Source organism: Hypomesus nipponensis, chromosome 5 (assembly GCF_054491055.1).
Source record: "Hypomesus nipponensis isolate SF chromosome 5, ASM5449105v1, whole genome shotgun sequence".
NCBI lineage: Eukaryota > Metazoa > Chordata > Actinopteri > Osmeriformes > Osmeridae > Hypomesus > Hypomesus nipponensis.
Genome location: NC_140365.1, coordinates 8,704,251 through 8,728,879, shown reverse-complemented (window position 1 = coordinate 8,728,879; position 24,629 = coordinate 8,704,251). Strand labels below are relative to the sequence as shown.

The 24,629-nt window shown below is 52.7% G+C and overlaps 1 protein-coding gene across 2 annotated transcripts in view; it reads left to right on the top strand.

Moving 5' to 3' along the window:
• The window catches only part of stk10 (serine/threonine kinase 10), a 31,474-nt gene that overhangs the window by 2,551 nt on the left and 4,294 nt on the right, over positions 1–24,629 (top strand). For both annotated transcript variants that reach the window (XM_084697721.1, XM_084697722.1), the window contains exons 2-12: positions 4,780–4,944; positions 10,180–10,228; positions 11,205–11,354; positions 12,843–12,915; positions 13,965–14,159; positions 15,051–15,132; positions 17,687–17,821; positions 20,062–20,796; positions 23,139–23,269; positions 23,860–23,983; positions 24,443–24,622. In XM_084697721.1, coding sequence (XP_084553847.1) covers positions 4,780–4,944; positions 10,180–10,228; positions 11,205–11,354; positions 12,843–12,915; positions 13,965–14,159; positions 15,051–15,132; positions 17,687–17,821; positions 20,062–20,796; positions 23,139–23,269; positions 23,860–23,983; positions 24,443–24,622 — 2,019 coding nt within the window. The remainder of the gene's footprint in view (positions 1–4,779; positions 4,945–10,179; positions 10,229–11,204; positions 11,355–12,842; positions 12,916–13,964; positions 14,160–15,050; positions 15,133–17,686; positions 17,822–20,061; positions 20,797–23,138; positions 23,270–23,859; positions 23,984–24,442; positions 24,623–24,629) is intronic.

Below are 24,629 nucleotides of genomic sequence, written 5' to 3'. Positions count from 1 at the left end.
GTTTTGCTCCGCTTCATGAGTGAATGCTGAACTTGAAAAGCATCTGTTCAGGCTGTTGGAACGCCCCCCCCCCCCCCCCCAGATGTCAGAATGTCAGGCAGTGGTTAATGCTGTCCTGGGACCAGTATCCAGATGCCACTATGTCTGTTTGAAACCACCAAGGGAACACTACCTCCACAGTTGGTCTTGAACATACCCGTGTGTGTCGTAACACACACACCTGGGGATCGCAGCCTCCGACTAGAAGAGGCTCTGGGGCCTCGGCTTAGCCCAGACTGGCGTGCATGAATCTCCCTCACACGTACGACCCGAACCGGTGGAATGTCTCACTTCCTCCAGGGCCGTGCGCCACAGGATGTTTTTTTTTCTTTTTTCTTCCCTTTTTCGTTTGTTGCTCCTTTGCGAGTAGCCTGCCGCTCAGCTGGGAGGCGGGTGGTGAAAGGTAGCTTTTACTTATTAACGGGCCACGTGTCGCTGAGCACGCTTGCCTGCTGCCAAGGGAGTTGCTCTGTCCCCAAAGTCATAATGTTACCCTGGAAGTCCCCATAGATTCAGGCCCTAGTTTGTCCCTGCCATAGTGATAGCCCTGTTGCATAGAAGGCTATGGAGGTCTTATCTTAGCACAATGTATTTTCATGTCAGACTATGGAAGGGGACTGTAAACAAACAAAAAAAAAGATTACTGGGTTAGCCTGCTAAGCTAAAGCCCTCAGGACTCAGCTCTGTGTGTACTGTATGAACGTAGTCCTTATGTCGCAGGCAAGGGCGATTACGCCACATGTCCAGTCACATGATGTCACCAGCTATTGCCGGTTCACCAGCATGCTTGACGTACATGCTCCTTCGTGATGTGGAGCCAGCTCTCTGCTCGGGGTCTCCAGGGTCGTAATCTTAGGGCCCAGATGCAGCCGTTCGGCCTGATAAGAGCTCTCCTTGCTGGGTGGGGACGAGGGGTTGGGAGCCCCCCTGGGAGGATGTGTGTAGGAAGCCTTCCGCGTCGTGAGAATCAGAATCAGAATTCGGTTTATTCGCCATGTACGTTATACAAACATGGAATTTACCGTGGCAGGGAGGTGCAAAACACTAAACAGAACTTGTGAGGACAGAACTTGTGCTTTGGATGGTGCAAAGTTTAAAGTTCCCCCGTTCTCGACAGTTGTTGTACAACTCTTGTGGTTGCGTGAACGAAGGTTATGTAACGTTACGACCCTCCCTAGCTGAGGGCGAGAAGGAGGGGAAAAAAAACGACAGGCAACGGTGAAACCCTCTACCTCAGACACGGGAAGTTTTAACACACTAATGCTCATCCCATGTAAAGCCAAAGCAGATTGGCCGGGAGCTTAGTGCCTGCCAGCCAATCCCCTGGCCCCCTGTCTGTCAGGTGTCTGTCTGGGTGGTGATCTTCTGAGCATCTCTCCCCTGTGATCCTATGATCCTCTCTGACACGACCCCTGACCCCTGTCGACCCTCGCGACCTATGAAGACTATCTGACTGTATCTGACTGTACCTGTCTCCCGTAGAAGATTATACTGCATGTCTTTAGCGTTCAGACATGATTCCGCTGCATGTATAGGAACAGCTTTATGGTTTAAGAGGCCAGAGCAGAACAATTTCACATGGCATTTGTCCAAGACTCACATTTTGTGTTCAACAGATCGTTGGTTCCTCACAGAAAGGTTTGGCTTTACAAGCTGATGTTGACGCGTTCTACACATGACATTCCTGCCCACAGACATGTGAAAGACTGTGTATGTTTATGACAGGTCAGAGGTTAACAACACACATTTCCATGAGAGGGGAAAGGACAGGAGCGATGTCCTGTTAGACATTTACCAACAGGCGTGTGTGTGTGTGCGTGTGTCTGTGTATGTGTGTGTGTGTGCAATATGTTCTTTTCCAAATCATGGAACCTCATTTCTGAGCACACTATCTCCTTATTGATTGGACCAGTAGGTGATTGACCCCTGGATAGTGGCACCAGAGACACTGACACTCGGCCGTATCCACCCACACAGGTGAAGTCGTCCTCCCAGTGGACTCTCAACCGGATCCCAGGCTCGGTTTATGGCCCACATGTTCGATTTGAACAGATTATCTCCATAAGTGTTTTAAGATGGGTTATAAACATGGGTGTGATGAGAGGGTATTTGGATACTATGGAGTGTGTGTGTGTGGGTGTGTGGATGTGCATGCCTTACCTTCCTAAGCAGGGCGTAGACAGCTTTCCTGTTTTACAGCTTTAACCTACCTAGCCTGTGGGCCATGGTGTTTATCAGAGCAGGGAGGGGGCCTGAGGGCTTCCCCAGGTAGAGATGCGTCTTACCAGGCTAGCAGGATGAGCATCCCCCCCCCCAGACACCCAGGGTCAACAAAGAGGCCAAACAAACCAGTGCAGAGTTGCCCCTTCAGGGGACTGTGGGGTTGGGGAGAGAGAGGCTTGCTTCCTCACAGCTGGGATGGGAGCGCGTGTTTAGCCTGGTGTGCGGATGCCTTATTTTCCACTTTGGGGTAATTGGGTTAGCGTGATGAAACGGCCCAGACGGCCTCCGATGCCAAGATGGCCTCTAGGAAGCCAGGGGTCCCTTGTGAGGTGCCGCTTTTAGTGTCATTTCCTCTGTGTACAGGAACTTAACCAGAGAATGCACGCCCCCACCCCCCGGCACACACATGCGCGCGCACACACACAAAAACGCACAGTCAGCCAGTAAACCAGACAGACTCACAGATGTGAAGATGCCCCCCCCCCCCCCCTTCAGCCGCTCCTTGGTTCAGCTCAGGAGCGCATTCCTGAGTCTTGTTCCTGCTGTTGCCCGGGAGCGGGGCGGGGGGGGGGCTTGTCTGTTGAAAGACCATAGACGAGAGCAGAGGAAGACTGGATTACGACTCCCCACCCAGAGAAGCGCTTCTCCTCAACTCTCAGGTGGAGAAGGAAGGAGAGAGAGAGAGAGAGAGAGAAAGAGAGGGACAAAAGGAACAGGGAACGTTGGAGTGAAGGACTAGGGGGGCGAGAGAAACCGACAGAGTAGGAGGAGATGAGGGGAGAGAGAGAGTGAGAGCAGGGGCGTGCGAAAGTGAGTTCCAGGCTTGTTGAGGAGCCTGTTTGAAGCCTGCTGGCTTGTTGACATGGGGGGGCTTTCCCTGGCTGGGGGGCGGGGGGGGGGGGGGCAGGTTCCAGGAGGTGGGGGGGAGTCTGGAACAGACCGCTGTAAACACCCTGTGATGTTTCATACATCTGCAACTCTGCTTCAAAGATGTCATACACACCCACTGTTTGTGGGGTGTTTGTACAGTAGCAGTGTGTCTGTTGCAAGCTAGCCTGTGACAAGTCAGTGTGTGTACTGGCGCAGTGTGTGTGTGTGCTGTAAGTGTAGCAGGCTAGCTTTTGATACACCAGTGTGTGTGTGTGTGTGTCGCATGTAGATGCGTGACCAGTGTGTTTACCCAGATGTTTTCCCACATCCCCTCAGACTCTGGACCCCCGCAGGCTGTTTAGTCTGCCTCACATCGACACTGGGAGGACACACACACACACACACCATACAGTACACACTCAGTTGCCTAAATATTCTCACTCACGCTCTAGGTTTGGGAAACCCTTGACGCACACGAGCTAACTCTCGCACGGTTCCAACAGACACCCTGTAGCTCTCGCGCACTACCGACACTCTCCCGCCCTCTGCCGCTCTCGGAGCCACTGCTCTGTCTGGTCCCGTCTGGCCTCGTGCATGCGTCTTCACATCCCTCCCCTACAGTCTGTCTGGCTCTCCAGCGTGTCTCGTTCCCCCCACGCTCGACCACGGCCCTGCACTCTTCTGCTGGAACCACATAGGACTCGTTCTATGGTTGTAATTGGTGTTTACCCCCAGGTTCGGTATTCGGCCGCACGTTCTCCGAATGTTCAGGCTGTGACACCCAGCTCCACTTCCTGTGTCTGGTGTCATGTGGTCACCCACCACCAATGAGGGTTGGCTGACTGAAGGAGACATGCAGGCCCAAAGACTGAACCAGTTAGGGTGTTTCTAACTACTGCATGTTTTGTGGACTCATACAGTGTGTGTGTGTGTGTGTGTGTGTGTGTGTGTGTACTGGAGGACTGGCTTCAATGGTTTCTCCTCCTTAGCTCTTTCAGGGTGTGGAGTTTCCTTTCCTGTTGTGCTGTTTAAACTGCGGTGAAGCAACTCTTTAATTACACACTTGTTTGTTAGGGAGTTACTGGCTCTCTGTAGGTTCTAATTGGTCCCTCTATTCTAAAGTCTGGCTCACACACATAGGAATTCACTATGAGGTAGCTTAAGTGTTCTGAAAGCATTTATCTGTATCTATAGTCAGAAATGTAACATTCCTTTCAATTGGATGCCTAGGTGGCGACCAACTCATGTTGTCAGCACCTTTCACTTGATTAAACAGAAGTGAAAACCAAAACTGGTTTTCGCAACTTTGGATTCCTTTAGCGGCCTTGGTTTGACAGTGTAACATTTGGTCCCACCCTTGTTTTTTTTAAATATATGTTTGACCCATCATGCCCTCTGAAAGACCTCTGTGCTCCAGTGCGTCCTTGAATCTCACTTTCTTTCACTTCCATCGAGCTGGCCCCAGCCAACGCCCAATTGAATCCTTACCACGTTCCCTCAGTTTCCCAGAAGGGCTTAGACAAAACAAATGTTAGATGGAATAACAAGAATAATTCCTTAAACAGAACTCATTCTCTCACATTTACTCGTCAAACTGAAAGCTTTAAAGGGGTTCTTTTTCGTCTTCTTTCTTTTTTTTCCTTCCAGGCCAAAAACAAGGAGACCGGCGTCCTGGCTGCGGCCAAGGTGATCGAGACCAAATGCGAGGAGGAGCTGGAGGAGTACATGGTGGAGATTGACATCCTGGCCAAATGTGACCACCACTACATAGTCAAGCTGATGGATGCCTTCTACCACGACAACAAGCTCTGGGTAAGCTTCTCCCGGTCGGGCCCAGGTCCTCCGGGGCTCCTGGTGGTCAGCGGTCCCACTCCGGATAGCGAGCAGTGGGTCAAGTGCTGCTGGTGTGGTGGGAACCTCTTCCGCAACCGGCTTGCTGTTCACTTCTGCATTCCTGAGTTGGGACGTTCCAACTTCTCGCTATCGCTGTTTCAATTGGGTCTTGTGGAACAGTCCTGATTGGCCCAGAGAGGCAACCCTGAGTCTTGACTTGACTCGACCTGACCTGACGGTGACCTCTTGATACTGTGTTACCATGAGGATTAAGCCTAACTCGAGCTTTGTCCCTCATGCCTGGTACACACATCGAGTTTTTCCTCCTTCTCTCTCATTGAGGAGGTCAGATTACAGGCCTTTTCGCTTCATAACCGTCCGATCGCATTGCCAAGACAAACACGAGAGACTATTGGGAGTCACCCTGGTCCTCGACTGTAAACGTCCCTAGGAAGGGACAAAACTGGTTTTCCAGAAAGAAAAACAAATCTTAGATCTGCATGTTATTATTAGAACGGGCACGTTGTCTTGTGCAGCGTGTTTGCTCGCGGCGTCACGTGACAATGAGGTCACCCTGAACTCGCGTACTCCTGCACACTACGCCGTGTGTGTTTTCTAAAGATAACGGATTGGACGATCTCCAGTATCTAATACATCCACATAGTTCCTAACGGCTCGCAGACCATACTTTGAGACGGGGATGGAGTCTGAGATCAGTTTCAAGTCGATTATCGCTGAGGGGGCATGTCATGTCAAGCGGAAACTTTCCTAACCTCAAGAGGGGAAGTCCAAACCAACCATTCTGCTACCAGTGCATACTAAACTCCTCCCATCCGGTCCTCTCCACCTCCAATCACACATCTGTAGCAGACCCAGTGATTCCGACGATCCAAAGTCCAGCTCTTGCATTGCTGGACCAGGGCTAGTAAACAACTTTTATTGCTTCGGCCACCTCGTCTCGTTAATGGTGTGATAACTCTTAACTCCTGTCGAATGGAATGTGCTGCGCCATACATGTTAGTTTCTGCCTGTGTCCACTCTCCCACCTCCGCCACCACATCCAGGACCACATCCAGGATTGGCCCTGTGTGGCTGGTATTCGTGGCCTGCGAGGAGGGCCGGTGTTTTGGGTGCCGTGTTAATTCATTGTGTTTGGATAAAGGGCAGCGTGCAAACTCACCTCCCTGCTTCCAGACCACACATTTCCTGTGAGTGTGTGTGACTGTGCTGTGCGGGTGGATGTGTGTGACAGTGTGTCACTGCTGTGTGTGTGTGTGTGTGTGTGTGAGAGAGTGCGTGTGCGTATGCATATTTACAGCATGTCCTTTGGGGGAGTTTCAGCTTTCTCCCTGTGATCTCATTCTCAAGACCTGGAAACCTTCTTTGTTTTAAGCGTCGTAGTACAGACAATAGGCAGCCGTTTTGGGGCAACCTTTCCCCAGATAATTCTCAGAAGAGAAGGCTTATCAGCCTCAGCATAACACACTTTGCCCTCATGGGACAAAGTGTTTCAACTAGTCCAGCACGACAACAGAGCAAAGCAGAGTAACGAAGACATTGCAGTTTCTCTACGATCCTCTCCTCCACCGTGGCTAGCCCCAGCGCTGCCACCACATGGAGTAAGCAGAACGGCAGCTCTATGAATAATGGCTTCAAGGCTTTCCTCTCTTCACTTGTGGGTGTGGATCAGCGATTTGACCATGAAACCTCCCATGCCGCAACCACCATTACGGCCACCCTGTCCCTGGCAGCACCCCGAGGGGGTAGACAGCTGTGTGGCGTGCCGGACCACAGCAGTCGGAGGCTGGGCGAGGCCACTGGTGGGTGGGGTGGAGAGATACGGGGGACGGGTGCATCTGCTGAATCTCTAACTCGTGCCAAGACATGCAGTTGGTGGCTCGGTTTCAGAAGGCCCAGTCTTTTGGGAGAGGAGAGCAGGGGTGGCACATTCCAGTGCCCACCCACCCACTCTGCAGAGAGAAGAAGGCTGTTTGTTCTTCTGGAACAATCTGCTCCCTCGGCCAGCCCCCAGCGTGAGAAACAGGGAGCCTTTTAGCGCAGGCCCTGGACTGCTGACATTAGCTTGTGCGCATGCACATGCACGCACGCACACACGTACACACACACACCCACACACACACACCTGCTCTGAATGATGAGCTTTATGTGACACGTCTCCCTTAAATTATTTGTTTAAAGGAGACTGTGTTCCTTTCATTATTGACTGCAGCTGTTTTGATCTTGCAAATATTGTGTAAACAAACACAGCTGCATTAAAAGGTGATGGCAGATGGAACACTACTAGGATGAAGCCAACAGCAGAACCTGGTCTGTATGTGTGTATGTGTGTGTGTGTGTGTGTGTTGGCACATGTTGACGCATGTGGTTCTGGGCTAGTGCCTGTGTGGTTAATTTGTGTTTGTCTATGATATATAGTTCGAGTTGGTTTATATCGCTGTCTCCTTGTGCCTGTTTCTTAACAAAGAAGTGGGCTCTCAGCCTTCAGGAATGCTGCAGTGTGTGTGTGTGTGTGTGTGTGTCAGTGTGCGGGTCCTTTCCCAGCCTTGAGAGGTGATTAGACAGGGGATGAGTGATGTCAGACAAGGATCCTTGTTTCTGGGCTCGACTGCCCCACAGGCCACACCAGCCCCGGTGCCTCTCCATGTAAATCTGCCCTTATCTCCTCCTGTCCCCTTTTATGTCTCTGCCGTCGTTCCCATCCTCCCACAAGGCGGCCCAACAGTACGGAGCACGAGGTAGCGTCCCTTTCCGCTCGCCCTACTTTAGCACCCTCAATCTCTCCCCCACGGCGGTGCTAGGGGCCGATGACTGGCTGATAACGCATGTCTGAAGTGACACCGGGCATGACTGAGAGACTGCTGGGATGGGAACAGGTTCTTCATGTTTCATTAGCTCGGTCAATCAGGGGTTTTACATCTTGGGGAGGATGGGGAGGGGGGGGGGGGGGGAATGAGGTTTCAAATCACCGTCCCCGACACAGTGGAGGGTGCCAAGCCGTTTCGATGGCGTTTAGGTTGGGGTTTGTTCGTTAATATGAGTTGGAGGCTGCAGGTCACGCCCAGCGAATGCTCGCCCGGCCCTGCCCGCTCGGCAGAGCAATGGCAGGAATTCACTAAGGGCTTAGCGAAAAGGCGTCTTTTAGCGCTCTTCAATTATTTACAAGCTTTTCCTTCGGAGGAACAAAAGAGTTGGATAGCCACATGTTCGCTGACCTGCTGTGTGTGTGTGTGTGCGCGCGCGCGCGTGAGTGAGTGAATGTGTATATATTTCAATACTCATATTTCCACTCAACTGAGAACAAGGCGTATTTCAAAATCCTTGGTGTGTTTGTGGAGACTCTCAGTTCAACTAGCTGCTCTTTACAGCTGACATTTGAAGCTGTGGCTGTTTAAGTCTTGCCTGTGTTGATGGAAACATAGGTCATTGTGTGTGTTTCTGTCATTCTGTGTGTGTTTCTGTCATGGTGTGTGTCATACCCCTCAACCCATACACACTACAATGTGAATGATGTCAGACCAGTTAGATCACATCTCTCACTATGGTACAACACTGTTGCCTTCTAGAATATTCCAAGAATTCCTCATAGATGAAAAAAATATTTAAAAAATATATTAATACAAATCAGTTTGGAATAACTCCATGGAATATCTTCCCTAGCTGGGATACCCATAAGACAACACTCCTTTGAAATTGTTATCTTGGATTTTGAAACGACAATAATGAAATACCAAAGTTGTATACCCGAACACAACTGGGAACATTCTGGTGTGGAGTTTCAGCCTCTCCAGCTTACTGCGTTAGACCTCTTGTCATCTCCACACTTAGTCGACTGACAGGATCAGTGGAGGAACTGTCAGCTCTTGGCTCTGGAAGAAATGAGGCACCAATCCACCGTCTAACCTCACAACACCTCATCCTCCAGACCCACTTAAGCTCACAGAAGAGCCTTTTGTCGTGGGCGTGGATGCTAGCCAAGACTGACAGGAATATCCACCTTACCTTTGGCACCCAGTCACCCAGCAGTCTTCCTGCACACTGTCCCTGCGTGTCGTGTGACGTGTGTGTGTGTGTGTGTGTGCGGGGCGAGGTTTGAAGTGTCCCAGGTGAAAACTCGCCTCCCTGTCCGCTCTTGTGGAGCTCCAGGAATTCTTTGCCAGTGATGTCACAGCCCAACAGGGACGAGGAAACAGGTTTCAGAGGGCCTGAGTGTTATGGCAACCGCCCGCAGCTAACTCGGGGCCTGTCCGATTGTCAGAGAATTATCGGTGAGATCACACGACGGGTATGCTGGTCTGGCCCCACAGCTTGAACAGTGACAGGACGTCAGAGACTGATGCCTCCTTTAAGAGCGCTCACAGACTTGGAGTGTGTTTGGAATGCAGAGGAAGTGATGTCGTTGGCCCGAGGTTGTTTTACCACACCGGCCCCCTCTGGGGTCGCTGAAGATTTGAGAAATCCTATCTCTCTTCTTTGTTGGTTCGGGCCCCCTTGCTGACTCGTGGGACACGTCAGTACCCTTGGAAAGTGGCGTCAAAGGGATTTTTCGGTCGCTCGATCTTATTGTGCTCGTGCGCTTGTAGGGGTGAGCGAGAGACGGTTTGTTTGTGGGAGGGAGAGTGTGTGTGTGTGTGTGTGTAAGGAGGAAATAAAATAAAAAATCCCCTGCTGAAGTGGTGTCCCACACAACATACATTTTTCCATTGTTGAAATGATTCGGCCGGTCGGTCTCGTGTTCCTCTGCGTGTTCCGCTTCGAGGGGGCGAGAGCAGCAGTGCGTTATCACACCGCCCCTTAACAGCAAGACGCGCCGTCCTAGTTTGGATCCACGGTGACATCACAGTGCCATCTTGTCCCCTTAGGTGTCACTGGCAGGGACCACTAGAGAGCTGGAGAGAGAGAGAGAGATAAAGAAAGAGCGTGTGTGTGTGTGTGTGAGAGGTTACGGTGTAGTGTCAAGTCTGCAGCTGACATGTGGAAGTGCAGTCTGCACTAGACCAATCATCAGGGTTAAAGTGGGCCTCTCTCCCTGCCCTGGAGCTTAGATTCCTGCAGTCGAGGAACCCAGGGCTGTACTGTACAGTGGGCCGTGCTCCTGCACCAGTGACTGGAGGGAAGAAGGCTATTGCAGGTGGCTTGAAACCTGAGCTGGGAATCAACAGAATAACTGAGCCTTGTCCCTCCCTCTCTCCTCAGATCATGATCGAGTTCTGCGCTGGGGGAGCTGTGGACGCCACCATGCTAGGTAAGAAGGGAGGAGCTCTGTCTGTCTCTCTGTCTCTGTCTCTCTCTCTCTCTCTCTCTCTGTCTCTGTCTCTGTCTCTCTCTGTCTCTATTTCTCTGTCTCTCTATTTCTGTCTCTCTGTGTCTTTCTCTCTCTCTCTCTGTTTGTCTCTCCATCTCTCTATTTTCATAGTTCTGTACCTGTGGCCACCTCTCACAGCACGAGTGCTTCTCAGGGTGTCATGTTATCTCAGAGGGCCCAGTCTGGAGGCACTAGGTGTCAGAGAGCAGCGTATTGTTTCAGAACGCCCCGGGCGGACGGAGCGAAGGCCCACACGGTGGGAATCCCCCCCCCCCGGACTGTTTTCATTTGATAATCCACCCAGCCGCACTTTGGCGTCCGTGCGCCGAATAGAGCTGGAATAGAGCTGGAATAGAGCTGGAATAGAGCTGGAATAGAGCTGGAATAGAGCTGGAATAGAGCTGGAATAGAGCTGGAATAGAGCTGGAATAGAGCTGGAATAGAGCTGGAATAGAGCTGGAATAGAGCTGGAATAGAGCTGGCCCGACACAGAGCGTGAAGATGCTAACCCCCTCACCCCGCCACTCCCCCACCACTCCCCCGCCGTTCCCCCATCCCCCCCCCCCATCCCCCCTCCCCCCGAGTTTGAAATGTCAATGTTTTCTCAGAGCCAATTTACACCGCTGGCTCTCATGGGGCCACTGACCTGCTAAGACTACTCACAGCTTCTAATAGCTGTGTGTGTGTGTGTGGGGGGGGGGGGGGCGGTTAACAATCTAATATAAACCTCTGGTAATAACCGCTCTGTCCTCATCCCACTTGGCGACTTCCAACAGCACTTAAAACTAAAATGTCAATCCTGTGGTTTTAATGTGTGCCCTGGAAGTGTTGAAAAATATGCATCTATTCTATCCCCCCCCCCCCCACACACCTCCCTCCCTCCTCCCCCCCCCCCCCCCCCCCCCCCCGGCTGCAGAGCTGGACCGTGGTCTCATGGAGCCTCAGATCAAGGTGATCTGCAGGCAGATGCTGGAAGCCCTGGTCTACCTGCACAGCATGAAGATCATCCACAGAGACCTGAAGGCCGGGAACATCCTCCTCACCCTGGAAGGGGACATCAAGCTGGGTGAGCCTGCCGGGGACGGGGTGGGGGGCCTGGTGGGGGGTCCAGGGGGCTTGTCCAGGGGGGTCCAGGGGGTTGGATAAATCTGGGGCCTCTATGTTTTTTCCCATAAGGAACGAAAAACTCTTTGTGAAATCGTTTTGAGACGACTTTGGAAGGGGTTCCACAACGAGACTGGAGATCGTGTCAACGGCGATCCGCGTCTACACCTCCCTCCCTCGGCCCCTCGGCCCGGCAATGAAGCATTCTGGGAAACGATTTTGCTGGCCCAAAATCCTTGATTTATGGCGTTTTTGTAGAACTTCCGAGGCATTCCTCAACACTCTCCTCCCAGGAGGCTTGGACTGAAGCGCTTCAGACGGATCTGATCCTGGTTCAAGCCTCCTCGCCAGACACGCTCAGCCTGGGCTAAGCCGCGGCTTTCTAAATGTCAATCACCGGGGCGGCGTTGCGCGAAGGGCGGAGCGATTGAAAACTGTTCTTAAAAGAGGGTGGCCTTCCTCTTACAGGGGCCCTGTCGACCGGGCGTCCCTGACTGTTCAGTGTGACGAGGTCCGTGTGTCACCATCCTCCCTCCGTGCCCTTCGCTCTCGACTTGAGACACCGGAATGACTTCATTTGAAGTAACCGGGTTTCCTCTGGGATTAGAAGAGACATGTCTAACCGCAAAGAAGTTGTTGAAGCAGCCGTGTTCTTTTTTTCCACCCACCCCCCCCCCTCCCTCCCCACCTTTTTAACGACAGTGTTAAATTATAAACTCAACTGCGACAGTCGCGCTCGTCTGGTCTGACTTATACCAAGCTATTATGTAGCTTGTCCCGGGGGCTTGTGATCCACTCTGTAGATTTAGAACAGTTGGAGTTTGCTCTTTAGGTGGAGAGTGGACTGCAAACAAGCTGCTTGCAGTATTCTTTTGGTAGGTGGGGGAGTGTGTGTGTGTTGGGGGGGGGGGGGGGTTAGAGGTGTATAATGTGAAGTTGTTATTCCGGCCTGGAAAATTTGGTCTGCTTGTGTGAGCAACTGTTCAGAGAGCCAAGTTCCAGTGACCGGAAACCGCTCGCTCTGAAACAGAACGTGTCGGTTTATGTGCGAGGACTGAGGAATCAAAAGAATGACCCAGAATCCTGAAACGTCAGGCCAAACGCAACTGTCATTTCTCCTCGCCCCAATCAGTCACGACTGAAGAAGACGTTTGGCTCGAGTCAAAACAACGTTTCCCCGAGCGCGAGGTCACGCGTCCCGGGACTACGGCCCCCTGTTTGAGATCCCTGTGCTCGTGTGAAACCAAGTGGCTCGGCTTTGCGTTTCTCCTCCATGATGTCATGGCAGTTTTACGAGGCATAAACAGATATTTCTCTCTTGCTTGTGTGAGGGGGGGGAAGATGGGAGGTTATAAACGGGCCTATCGCTCATTTCCTTCAAGGAGAAACGTCCAGGGAATGTCTTTTAACTGTTCTTGTTGTTTTTTGTCTGTGGCGTCCGTGCTTGCAGCTGATTTTGGAGTGTCGGCTAAAAACACAAAAACCCTCCAGAGAAGAGACTCGTTCATAGGAACACCATACTGGTGAGTACAGGAGAACAAGCCTCTCTGTCTGTCTCTCTCTGTCTCTCTCTGTCTCTCTCTGTCTCTCTCTGTCTCTCTCTGTCTCTCTCTGTCTCTCTCTGTCTCTCTCTGTCTCTGTCTCTCTCTCTCTCTCTCTCTCTCTCTCTCTCTCACCCACTAGGCATATCTCATGGCTAGCCACAAACACCTTTTAGAGGCCAATCACAGAAAGATGCAACTGGAAGGTGTGGGATGAGTGTGTGTGTACCTGTGTGCCTATGAGTGTACTTGTGTGGGTGTGTAAGGTGAGCTCCGGTGTAAAGTAGTCTTGCCTAGGCATGTTTCTGTAACTCGGTCAATGTTCCCGGGATTTCAGGAAGTTAACCATTGACCACAACCCCTCAGCCTTTGTCATCTGGTGGACCATCCCAATACACTGCATTCCCGTTCTGCTCAAGTCTTGCACAACAGAAACTTGAAATAGCCGGCCACACTTTGCCCAGTGTTCTTCACCGTTAACGAGGAACCGAGATTGCCTTTTTTTTTATTTTTTTTATGAAGATTGCGCAACTCGCCACTCCAGATGGGAGCGGTTCGACGTCCCTCTTGTGGTTGGACGTTCTCTGTTTGTATCGTCGCACACCGACTCGAGGGTGCAAGCAGGTTGGCACACGCACATATTGGTAGTGTGAGGGGAATGTGGTCGGGGCTCTGCGCCGGCTCAGACCTCATCGTGACTGCAATATCAGACAAGCACGTCCACGGGATGATCGTTAGCGCGCGCTGACGTGACGGTTTCTGTTGATGCTCGTCGATACACGCCATGTTTGTTTTTTGGCACACACGTTTCCTGAGATGAGGACACGTCTCAGTCTTAACCTTGTGTGTGTGTGTGTGTGTGTGTGTCTTTCCGTGTCTCTGTGTGTGTGTCTCTCTGCGTGTGTGTCTTTCTGTGTCTCTGTGTGTGTGTCTTTCTGTGTGTGTGTCTTTCTGTGTGTGTTTCTTTCTGTGTGTGTGTCTCTGTCTCTCTGTGTGTCTCTCTCTGTGTGTGTGTGTGTGTGTGTGTCCAGGATGGCCCCAGAGGTGGTGATGTGTGAGACCATGAAGGATGCTCCGTACGACTACAAGGCCGACATCTGGTCCCTGGGGATCACCCTGATCGAGGTGGCCCAGATCGAGCCCCCCCACCACGAGCTCAACCCCATGAGGGTCCTGCTGAAGATCGCCAAGTCCGACCCGCCCACCCTGGAACAGCCTGCCAAGTGGTAAGACACACACACACACACACACACACACCGTCATGCTCACTTGTGCCAGAGCTGTTTATGAGGTAGGCCGCAATCATCTCCCAATCCCAATTGCAGACATGATTGAGCGTTGGGCGTTCTGAAGACACTGATGACTGACTACAGTGTTGGGGAGGACTAAGTGTGTGTGGACGCTTGTGTGCGGGGAGAGATGTTGGGAGTTTATGAACAAACCACAGGGATGCATTTATCCGTCCCAAGCACTTAGCCCACACGCCTGTGAAGAGTGAACTGTGTTTGCGTGGGTGCGTGTGCGCATGCACGCGTTTGTTTGGATAGCCCTGGATTTTCGAACATGTTTTTCGTATCCCTCCGATCGAGATGTCGATGATAGGATAGCTGTCCCCCAAACACCCCCACCCCCCGACACTGAGAGCCCTCCAGACCGGAGGTGGAAATGCGTTTTCTCGAGAGAGAGCTTTATTTGTGTTGGGAAACGTAGCTGTGTTTAAAGCCGTGATTACCCTGCGAGCGCCACAGCGCTCCGCCAACTGTGCCGCATTCCTCTCACAGTTCAACTGTACATTGTGTCAGGAAGTTATCTCGTGGAAACACCCCCTCTGCACCTCCTCTCTCTCTCTCTCTCTCTCTCTCTCTCTCTCTCTCTCTCTCTCTCTCTCTCTCTCTCTCTCTCTCTCTCTCTCTCTCTCTCTCTCTCTCTCTCTCTCTCTCTCTCTCTCTCTCTCTCTCTCTCTCTCTCTCTCTCTCTCTCTCTCTCTCTCTCTCTCTCTCTCTCTCTCTCTCTCTCTCTCTCTCTCTCTCTCTCTCTCTCTCTCTCTCTCTCTCTCGATTGATGTACCGGCACTTATGTCTTTTTTTTTTTTTTTTTCTTCTTCTTCTTCATTTTAGGTCACGGGAGTTCAAAGATTTCCTGAAGAAATCGTTGGATAAGAATCCAGAGAGCAGGCCAACTGCCGCCCAGCTCCTGGAGGTACTGTCTACTCTCTGGCTCGATTCAAATCACCGTCTTTTTTTCCTGTCGCTATCTTGCCATCTGAAAATAAAACCAACCGCTATTAACATGCGTGAAAGACGTAGGCGGCTGTCACGCTGGGGACAGTGGTGGACAAGCGAGGGAAAGCGGGTTTAGGGAGGACGAGAGGGAGTGAAAGAGTGAGAGGGAAAAGGGGAAGTCAGTGGCATCTATTAAAATCCAACAGGAGCCACAGCTTCCTGTCTGCGTCCCATAGAGGAGAATGGAATGGGATTTCCTGGTATTTCCCCCACCCACCGACCAATTAGAGAGCAGGGAAAGCAAAGCCCGGGGCAAAGCCTACTGGGAGTTCTCCGGGGAAAGGGAGAGGAGGGACGGCAGCGTGGCCGGGGGTGATGTTTTTGGTGCGACGCCACGAGGCCGCGATGGTTATCGCTCCGGAAAGTGCTCCCATTCCCGCGTTGCCGAGATGCCGCGGAGATATCGTCGACAGCCATTCAGCGACCGTCTGTCGTGGCCCTCAGCCACTCGGCAGTGGATAGAGGCCGGGGCCTTTGGTAGCCCCAAAGAAACACCAGGGGGCCCCCCCCGAGGCTGGAGGTGAGGCCTCAGAGGCCCCTTGGGTGTGGCAGGTTTCTAAATAGCTCCAGTGTTGTGGTGCCGGACTCCCATTCAGGGAGTGTCACTAACTTTGTTCAAGTTCAGAGTTCCATTTCGAGCAAGACCCCCCATGGCTCCGGTCGATATCTGGATGGACTCCAGCAGAAAACAATAGATTGAAATATGAACCGTGCGAGTCACAGTTTTCTCTGTGTTGGGACACCCTCAAGGCCACCTCGGCCCATGTGGAATGTCGTGTACACAACATCCCTCACCGAGCCCTCCAGAGTTGACCAATAGCCAGCTGGGATTCATGTACTCTAAGAGGAAGGGGGAACGTTCACCCATATGCCTCACACACACACACACATGCCTCCCCTTGAGCGTGAGTCTTCTCGTACGTCCAGTCTCCCCTCACAGTAGCCTGTGAACCACAGATGGAACATGTGGTACATGTTTGACCATGTCATGCCTGGCCTCCCACACCCAGACCCAGGACCAATGAGAGGGTCTTCCCCCCCCCCCCCCCCCCGCTGATCCCACATCAGAGACACAGCTAAGCCCTAACTTATCCAGCCCTGGATCCAAAATGGCCATGCAACAACATCCCAAGATCCAAAATGGTGGTGAGGTTTCCAAGGGCTCTCGGGGTGGTGTGGGGGGGGGGGGAGGCTGTCTGACATTGAGCAGCCATGATCTGGGTCTAGTTGTGACAGTAAACATGCAGTCGCCTGAGGGGGGGGGGGAGGGGGGAGGAGGAGTGTGGAGAGAGGCTGGTTAGAGAACCCAGATTCTCCTCATGCCTCATCTCTGAGTTCCATGTGTGTGAAACACAGGAGATGTATAAACACACGGCCACGGCCTCCGCCCCCTGCACCACCCCCTGCGGCCCGGGTCGACAGGCTGCCTGGGTGGGGTCGCCCGTGAGAGCAGCTCAAGTAGACCCAGGAAGTAGTGCGTCGACTCATCCCCCTGCTCGGCCTCCAGTGAGTCTGGGGGTTGTCAGAGCTGAGAGGAGTTCAGACGCAGCCGTGTTGAGTTAAACTGTTTCTACCCTCACTCTCTAGCTCTAGCTCTGGCTCTCTCTCTCTCTCTAGCTCTGTCTCTCTCGCTCTCTCGCTCTCTCGCTCTCTCGCTCTCTCGCTCTAGCTCTGTCTCTCTCTCTCTAGCTCTCTCTCTCTCTTTCTTTTCCCCCCGTCCCCAACCCTACATACACCCCCGTCCCTACCCCCAGCGTGATAGCTGGCTCTCCTCATTTGCCTGACTCATTGTTGCGTTGCTGACTGCTGGTCATTGGAGAAGCTGAAAGCTAAGGGCTAATGTCATAATGGCGTCCTGGTGGACGTGGCCCAGCGGGCCTCTTCAAGCAACGGCCCATCTCTCTGGGCCCTGCTCTGCCAGCTGGACCAATTAAATTACCCCACAGTGAACAGAAATGCTGAATAATGGATGACAGGCTCCTTTATACACCCTCCAAGCCCCACGAACGCACACACACACAGGCACACCTTTCTCTCTGTGAACTTGCTGGTTGACTGCCTGGTGAGGGCTGGTTGACCTAGCCTATTCTGGCTGGTGTAAGTGAAGCGTGCTGGGTGTTTGACGGCAGGGCGAAGCGACAAATCGGGTGAAGACGTGGTGGCGTCGTCGGGCCTCGTTGTGGGTTTGCGCGTTCGCGAGCTCGCGCCCTGTTCTAGGGGAGACGGACAGGTGGCGGGTGGAGGGGGGAGGGGGGAAAGCCCTCCTTTTGTGAACGCTCCCTCCTACCCCTCCTCGCTCCTGTTGTCCTTCCTTGGTGCGGCTGACGTACGGCTTCCAGGCTCGTGTGCTTGTGACGTCCTTCTGTCTCGGTCCCGACCCATAGACATTCTCCCCTCCCTCCTTCCATGGATTGTTTTATTCCTGTGTGGTTTAGTTGACCCCCCCCCCCCCCCCTCCTCTGTGTCCCCAGCACCCTTTCATCAGCTCCGTGAAGACCAACAGGCCCCTGCGTGAACTGGTGGCCGAGGCGAAGGCTGAAGTCATGGAGGAAATCGAGGACAATAGAGAGGAAGGAGAGGACGACGACCCGACGGAGCTGTCTGTGGTGAGGGAACACTGCTGCCCCACCAGGCTACCTACTGGGTGGACCTCATGTGTACACGCCTGGGTCTCTCTCTTTCTGTCTCTGTCTCTCTCTTCTCTCTCTCTCTCTCTCTCTCTCTGTGTCTCTCTCTCTCTCTCTCTCTCTGTGTCTCTCTCTCTCTCTCTCTCTCTCTGTGTCTCTCTCTCTCTCTCTCTCTCTCTCTCTGTGTCTCTCTCTCTCTCTCTCTCTCTGTGTCTCTCTCTCTCTCTCTCTCTCTCTCTCTCTCTCTCTCTCTCTCTCTCTCTCTCTCTGTGTCTGTGTCTGTCTCTCTCTCTCTCTCTCTCTCTCTCTCTCTCTGTGTGTCTGTGTCTCTCTCTCTCTCTCTGTGTCTGTGTCTCTCTCATTCACATTAACTTCCAACCACATTTTTTTTTTCTAGTGAAGTTTACAGGTTGAAACTAATTGGTTAAAGGTTTCTGTCACACAAGTCTTACTTACTTACAAGTCAAAGTTTCCACCATTGGAGAAAGTTTTTTTTATTTTTAATTTTTTACTGTGCATCTGTAGGCAGTTTCAGTCTCCGGTACGTTCTGTTGCTTAGCCCTATAGGCCAGAACCAGAGAGCTTCCTGTTCAAGCGTGTGTGGTCTAGGGTGTGTGTGGGTGGGGATGACGGTTCTCTGATAATGCAACCAAACTGTATTGCTGGGGCACAAACACACACACACACACTGAGGTTTGGCTGCCTTGTAGTCTTTCACTGTTTTTCAGTCCACCTCTTCATAGAGCGCACACAAAGCACTCTGATAGTCTCACAAAGCACTCTAATAGTCAGTCTCATTCTCACGCACATACAAACACACACGCACACGCACACACACACAAACACACACCCAGTCAAGTAAAGATGTTCAACATCAGGATTATTTCCTTGTTCCATTCCTGATGGCAGATATGAAAGTATCCTCTCTCATGCCATGCCCATGATTTTGCATAGGGCTCAAAAGACAGAAACTGGAACACACCCTCAACTAAAAATAGATGTCTGCTGTGTTTGGCTTGAAACACACACACACACACACGCGCGTACGTAAATATTGCCTGACAATTCGGGACCGTTTCATTATTCAAAGCTTGACAATGACCCGTTTCCAACTGACCCTTAAGTAAACATGTTTACTTTCTGGTCAGTCCCGGCCCTCTCTCCGGCACAGTGTGGTAAAGGCCAAAGGCTGTGTGTTTAGGGATTGGTATGTAAGAGCAGGCCCCTACCATTGACGGAGCTCTAGATCTACAGGAACTGGTTTGAGGTGACTGCCTCGGAAGCTTCTGGAACTTTCCGTTTGTTGTGTTTCGGGAGTCCCTCCCCACCCCCTGGTCCAGCATCTGTAGTGAGGGGTGTGGCACCCGCCTCGCCAGTCGTCTGTTGCTGACTCTGACCCGAGATCAGCAGGTTTAATTCCGGCTCTCTGCTGACAAGAGAATCCCCCCAGCCCCCTGCCCCAACCTGCTTTCACCTCCCAAGCACAATCCCCTTACAAGCACGCAGACACACACACACACACACACAGACACAGACACACACAACTGCTTTGTCTTCACAATCACAGCCCCACTGTATCGTCAGGGTGAAGATGAAGGCAGCTGGGGAACGCTTAGCTGTCGTTTACACACACACACACACACACACACAAACACCACACACACATCAGAGATATGACTGTTGGTACTGGTTGTAAACAGTTCTCCGGGTCTTTGGACGCCAGCCAGCCAACCAGCCAGCCAGCCAGCCAGCCAGCCAGGCAGCCTCTGCTATTACGGCTGTAGATCATCCCTCCGACTTTGTGCTGAAATGTTTTTGGAGAGACTATTAGGAAGGCCTGGCCTGGCCGTAAAGACTGCTGACGGCTTTGTTTATCTATAGTCTGAGACAGCTCTCTGTACGTGAGGGTGAGGGGGGTGGGTGTGTGCGTGTGTGTGTGCAGCACTACTGCTGATTAGAGTCTCAGCCCAGGTGCTCAGAGGGTGAAAGAAGATGTTTACACTTTAAACAGGAAGGACGCAATCCTGACCCAAGGTCGGGGCTGAAACGACAACCATGTCGCAGACAGCTCGCACCAGGGCTAGACACGTTGGCATTGGGCATGGAATCGCCTTTATTTGCTTGCGTGGAGACGACATCATTGTCACCCCGCCGCTATGGAAAGTGTTTTGACACACCTATGCATTACGTAACCCCCCCTTCCGCTCTCCTCTCCCCAGCCTGCAGGTACCGATCCTTGTCGGACTAGTATGGAGGGGGACCAGCCTGCCGGTACCCCCACACCCACCCTGACCCCCACCCCCATGGACGAGGCCGGGCCTCCCCGGCAGGAAGAGCCGGAGCCGGCCTTGGCCCTCCTCCCCCAGAAGCTCCAGGAGGAGCTGGAGGGCAGGCCGGGCGACGGCAGGCTGCCCGACGAGGGCATCGTCCCGGACGCGGACAAGCCCGAGCGCGAGGCCTCCACCAAGACCTCCAGCTCCGACTCGGGCATGGAGGACGGCAAGAGCACCCCCACCTCGGAGGAGGAGGGCAAGGCCCCGGACACCCCCGACTCGGAGCAACCGCCCCTGCTGGCGCAGCCGGAGAGGGTCGACGTCGCCGCGGTCGCCAAGGTCGCCGAAGTCGCCGAGGTCGCCCAGAGCAAGATGGCGGAGGAGGAGAGCAGCAGCATAGGCAGTGGGGAGCTTCCAACGGCCGGTACAGATCCCATCGCCCCGCCCAGCCCCACGCCAGAGCCCACCCCAGACCCCACACCCCTCATCGGGCTGAACGGTAACCTCCGGAGGGGGCCCTCCCATCGCTCGTCCATCGGCAGCCACACGGACAGCCTGATGCCCCTCGCGCACGGCAGGAACAAGAGGTGCTCGGACGCGGGCAGCTTGGCGTCCGAGAGCATGGACATCAGCCTGAACCTGTCTGGAGACAGCAAGGACAACGGCTCCATGTCTGTCAGGGTGAGTCGGCATGTTCTTTCGGATCTTTTGCAGCTTTTTGGGGGGGGGGGAGGTGGGAGTTGATAGGATAGGCCTCATATACAGTGTTTGTCATTCCTAGTTTGTTTCACACGAGTCCTGCAAGTCCTGCAGTTTCCTTTCCTCCGTAGATTCTTCATCTTTCCCGTTGACAGTTTACCTTTGAATTCCACCGCTGTCAATCGCCAGGCCTGTTTGTGACTTGAGGTAGTCAGCGCGGGAGCACATTATGACAGAGCCCTGTGTCTTACCTTTGGTTCGCGGAACGTTCTAGATGAAGTCGTCTTTGGAAAAATGCCCCCGTTCAGGATGGGGTGGTACCGGAGCTATGTGTGTGTGATTTGGAGTTCTGGGCTGTGGCTTAAGCTTGTGCCTGTGTGTGTGTTTGCGTTTGTGTGTGTGTGTGTGTGTGTTTGCGGGTGTGTGCTCTCAGACAGAGGCTTGCCTGTCTTCAGCTATCCTCGCTGCCCTTTTAAATCCTGCATTCATCCACTACTCACAAGGACGGGGCAGAGACTGCAGTCAAACTGGCTGATGTTGTCATGGCTGGAGGCCCTCAAAGATAGGCCCAAGGTCCCATGGAGGGCGGAAGAAAGGGGGGGGGGAGAAAGAGCGGGAGGGAGAATGAAAAGAAAGTAGAGGGAGGGTGAGAGGGGGAGAGAGCAGGAGAGGGACAATATATGTCGTTTCAAGTCTTTTTGAACAAGTAGTGCAACATTTTCCGTGCATGATGACCAATGGTTCTTTGTCTCGGGCTCTATTCAGTATTGTGAACTCTTGTTTCTATGCAGCCATTGTTGCCAGGGTGCTTCTGGTCGTTTATGGGCTGCTATCACTGGACTCCTGCTGAATGGTGGACCAGTGTCTGTTCAAGATATCTTTTTTCCAGAACAGATTATTCAGCAGTTCATCTGTGTGTTGGGCCGGAACAGGGAAGAACTGTTCTAAATGAGAGTGAGTGAGTGTGTGTGAGCACACACGCCTGGTAGGAATGTGATGTGTGTGTGTGTGTGGGTGTAGAGACGGTCATGACTGTGTGTGATTTATGAATGGGAATTTACGGGAACACAGCTGGATCACACAGAGGCTCAAGCCAAACACTCAACATGCTCTTAGACCCCCTGGGCCCTCTGAGCACACTGTCAGTGTGGACTGTTTACACATAACACACATACGTACACACACATACACACCTAAACTGAAGTGTCACTTTTCTCCCAAACACATCCTTAATCTGATGTGTCACTTTTAGCACACGCGCACACACACACACAAAGTGAATGCACTGTGCCAACCAGGAAGAGCTGCACATTTACCTCCCCTGGCTTCCCTTCCTAGAGAGAGAGAGAGAAAGAGTGAGAGAGAAAAAGGGAGAGGGAGGGGAGAGAGAGATATAGTCATGACAGAAGTCTGTTTGCTCAGCTGGTCTAACCATCCGACCTTACCAACTGTGTCACCATGTGGAGGAGGCTCCTGTGCACCGCTCTCTGAACCCAGCCTCGTGTCAACCAGTGTCCGTTTGGGCTCGACACCCTTACTTCCTGCTCTGACACCACAGGATTGCTGGCACTAACGATGAAGCCAATCATTTGTGATTAAAAGACGGGTGATTTGACCCAGTCAAGGGAGAGAAGAAAGACCTAAGGCCTGGTCCAAGCCTGCCCCATGGTTGGTCTAGCCCGGAAACCTCGAGAGAAGCCTGGAGCCTGGAAAACACACACGCGCGCGCGCGGGTCCATACGGGTGTGTTTGTTGTTGTCAGTTCCCCCTCCTCGTTGAGCTGGAGAAGAACTGGCCTAGCAGGATCCCAGCTAACTCTTCTGCTCTTACCTGTATGGTGGCTGTGCTGGGACACACGCACGCACACGCCGTGACGGTGACAACCTGCTTTGACAAGGCCCTCTATTAATCAACGCACCTGGTGCATTCCAGGAGACCCAAAATGAATTCTTTGTGGAGATTCCTGTGCTAGTCAGGCCAGGCCCTCTGTTGTTTTCTTGGAGCTACAGTGTAGCGACACTGTTCTCATATAGGAGCCCAGCTGGAGGGACTGTGGGATTGAAGTCAAAGTAAAAGGCCTCTGACCGACAGACATGACTGTGGACAAGGGTTATGGTAGGACAGTTTCTCACTTCCTGTGGACAGTCTGACTCAAAAGTAGACAAAGGAAGTGGCTCTGTCTGGGAGGCTGTGCCTGGAACTTCAGCTAGCACAACGCAGACACATTTCCCCTGTGTGATTCACCCTAATCTCTCGCCTCTTCTTTACCTTCCTCATCTCCCCCCCCCCCCTCTCTCTCTCCCCCTCCCATTCTGATGTCACAGGACTCTCGCTTCTCCAGCAAGACCCTGAAGCGCACCAGGAAGTTTGTCATCGACGGCGTGGAGGTCAGCGTGACCACCTCCAAGATCATCAGCGACGACGAGAAGAAGGACGAGGAGATGCGCTTTCTCAGGCAAGGTCCCGCCCTCCTTCTCCTGGAAATCCAGGTTTTTTCCCCCCCGTCCTTCTCTCTCTCTGCCTCTCTGTGTAGGGAGAGGGGGGGGTGAGGGGAGGGAGGGGGGGTCTGGATGAGGAGGGTCAAGCCATTCTGTGATGGCTTCAGAGACCAGGCCATATTGGGGATGTCCCGAAAGCAGACAGGCTATTTTTGGCCTCTTTGACTTCTCCCGTGCCCTTTGAGACTCGTACACAAGCACATTAGTACACAAGTACAATAGTACACAAAGTGACTTGTTGTGGGGAGGGACGAGAGATGGGGGAGCAGCCAGACCAAAGAATCTGATGTGAAACAGGAACGAATGCCTTAGGGCAGGGGTACATTAAGACCAGCGAGAAAATGGGAGTATCTGTCGAAGTCAGTCCCTCTGTTAAGAAGCTATACACTCACTGACTCACAGAGGAAGTATGAATTCTGAGGTAAATCGAGTTGGGCATGATCAGACCAAAGCGGAAACATCTCATAGGCCCGTACGCACCGCCATCTAGTGGTAAGAGCGGGACACTACATCTTCTCAGCCAACATAACGGTGTGGGTGTGCGCAGGCGTCAGGAGCTGCGGGAGCTCCGTCTGCTGCAGAAGGAGGAGCACCGAGCGCTGGCCCTGCTCAACACCAAGCTGGACGCCCAGAAGGACCACATGCAGCGCCGCTTCGACCAGGAGATGAATGTGAGACACGCACACGGATACCGTAGACACACACACAGATATAGTAGACACACACACACACACAGATATAGTAGACACACACACACACACACACAGATACAGTAGACACACACACACAGATACAGTAGACACACACACAGATACAGTAGACACATACACACACACACACACACTGATGCAGTAGAACCGTTGGCCCAGGTCACACAGAGCCGTTCTGCAGTCCACAGACAATACCAAACCTACAAATGAGACCTCCACACCCCTCCCAGGTCGTGACCACCAGTCTGTCAGGTGTATTTGACCACAATTGTCCGAAAATGTGCCCGGACAGACATACACTCACGCTTAGGGGGAAAAGGATTGAACCACGAGCACCAGCATGTCATTGGTCGATTCCAAAACACGGATGTACCACGTGAAGATCGTAAGATTCCTCTTCCTCCCCCCCCCCCCCCCCAGAGCAAGAAGAAGTTCTACGACACGGAGCTGGAGAACCTGGAGAAGCAGCAGAAGCAGACCATCGAGAAGATGGAGCAGGACCACAGCGTGCGCCTCCGCGACGAGACCAAGCGCGTCCGCGCCGAGCAGGAGCGAGACCTCGCCCGGTTCCTGGAGCAGATGAAGCAGAAGAAGAAGGAGGTGAGGG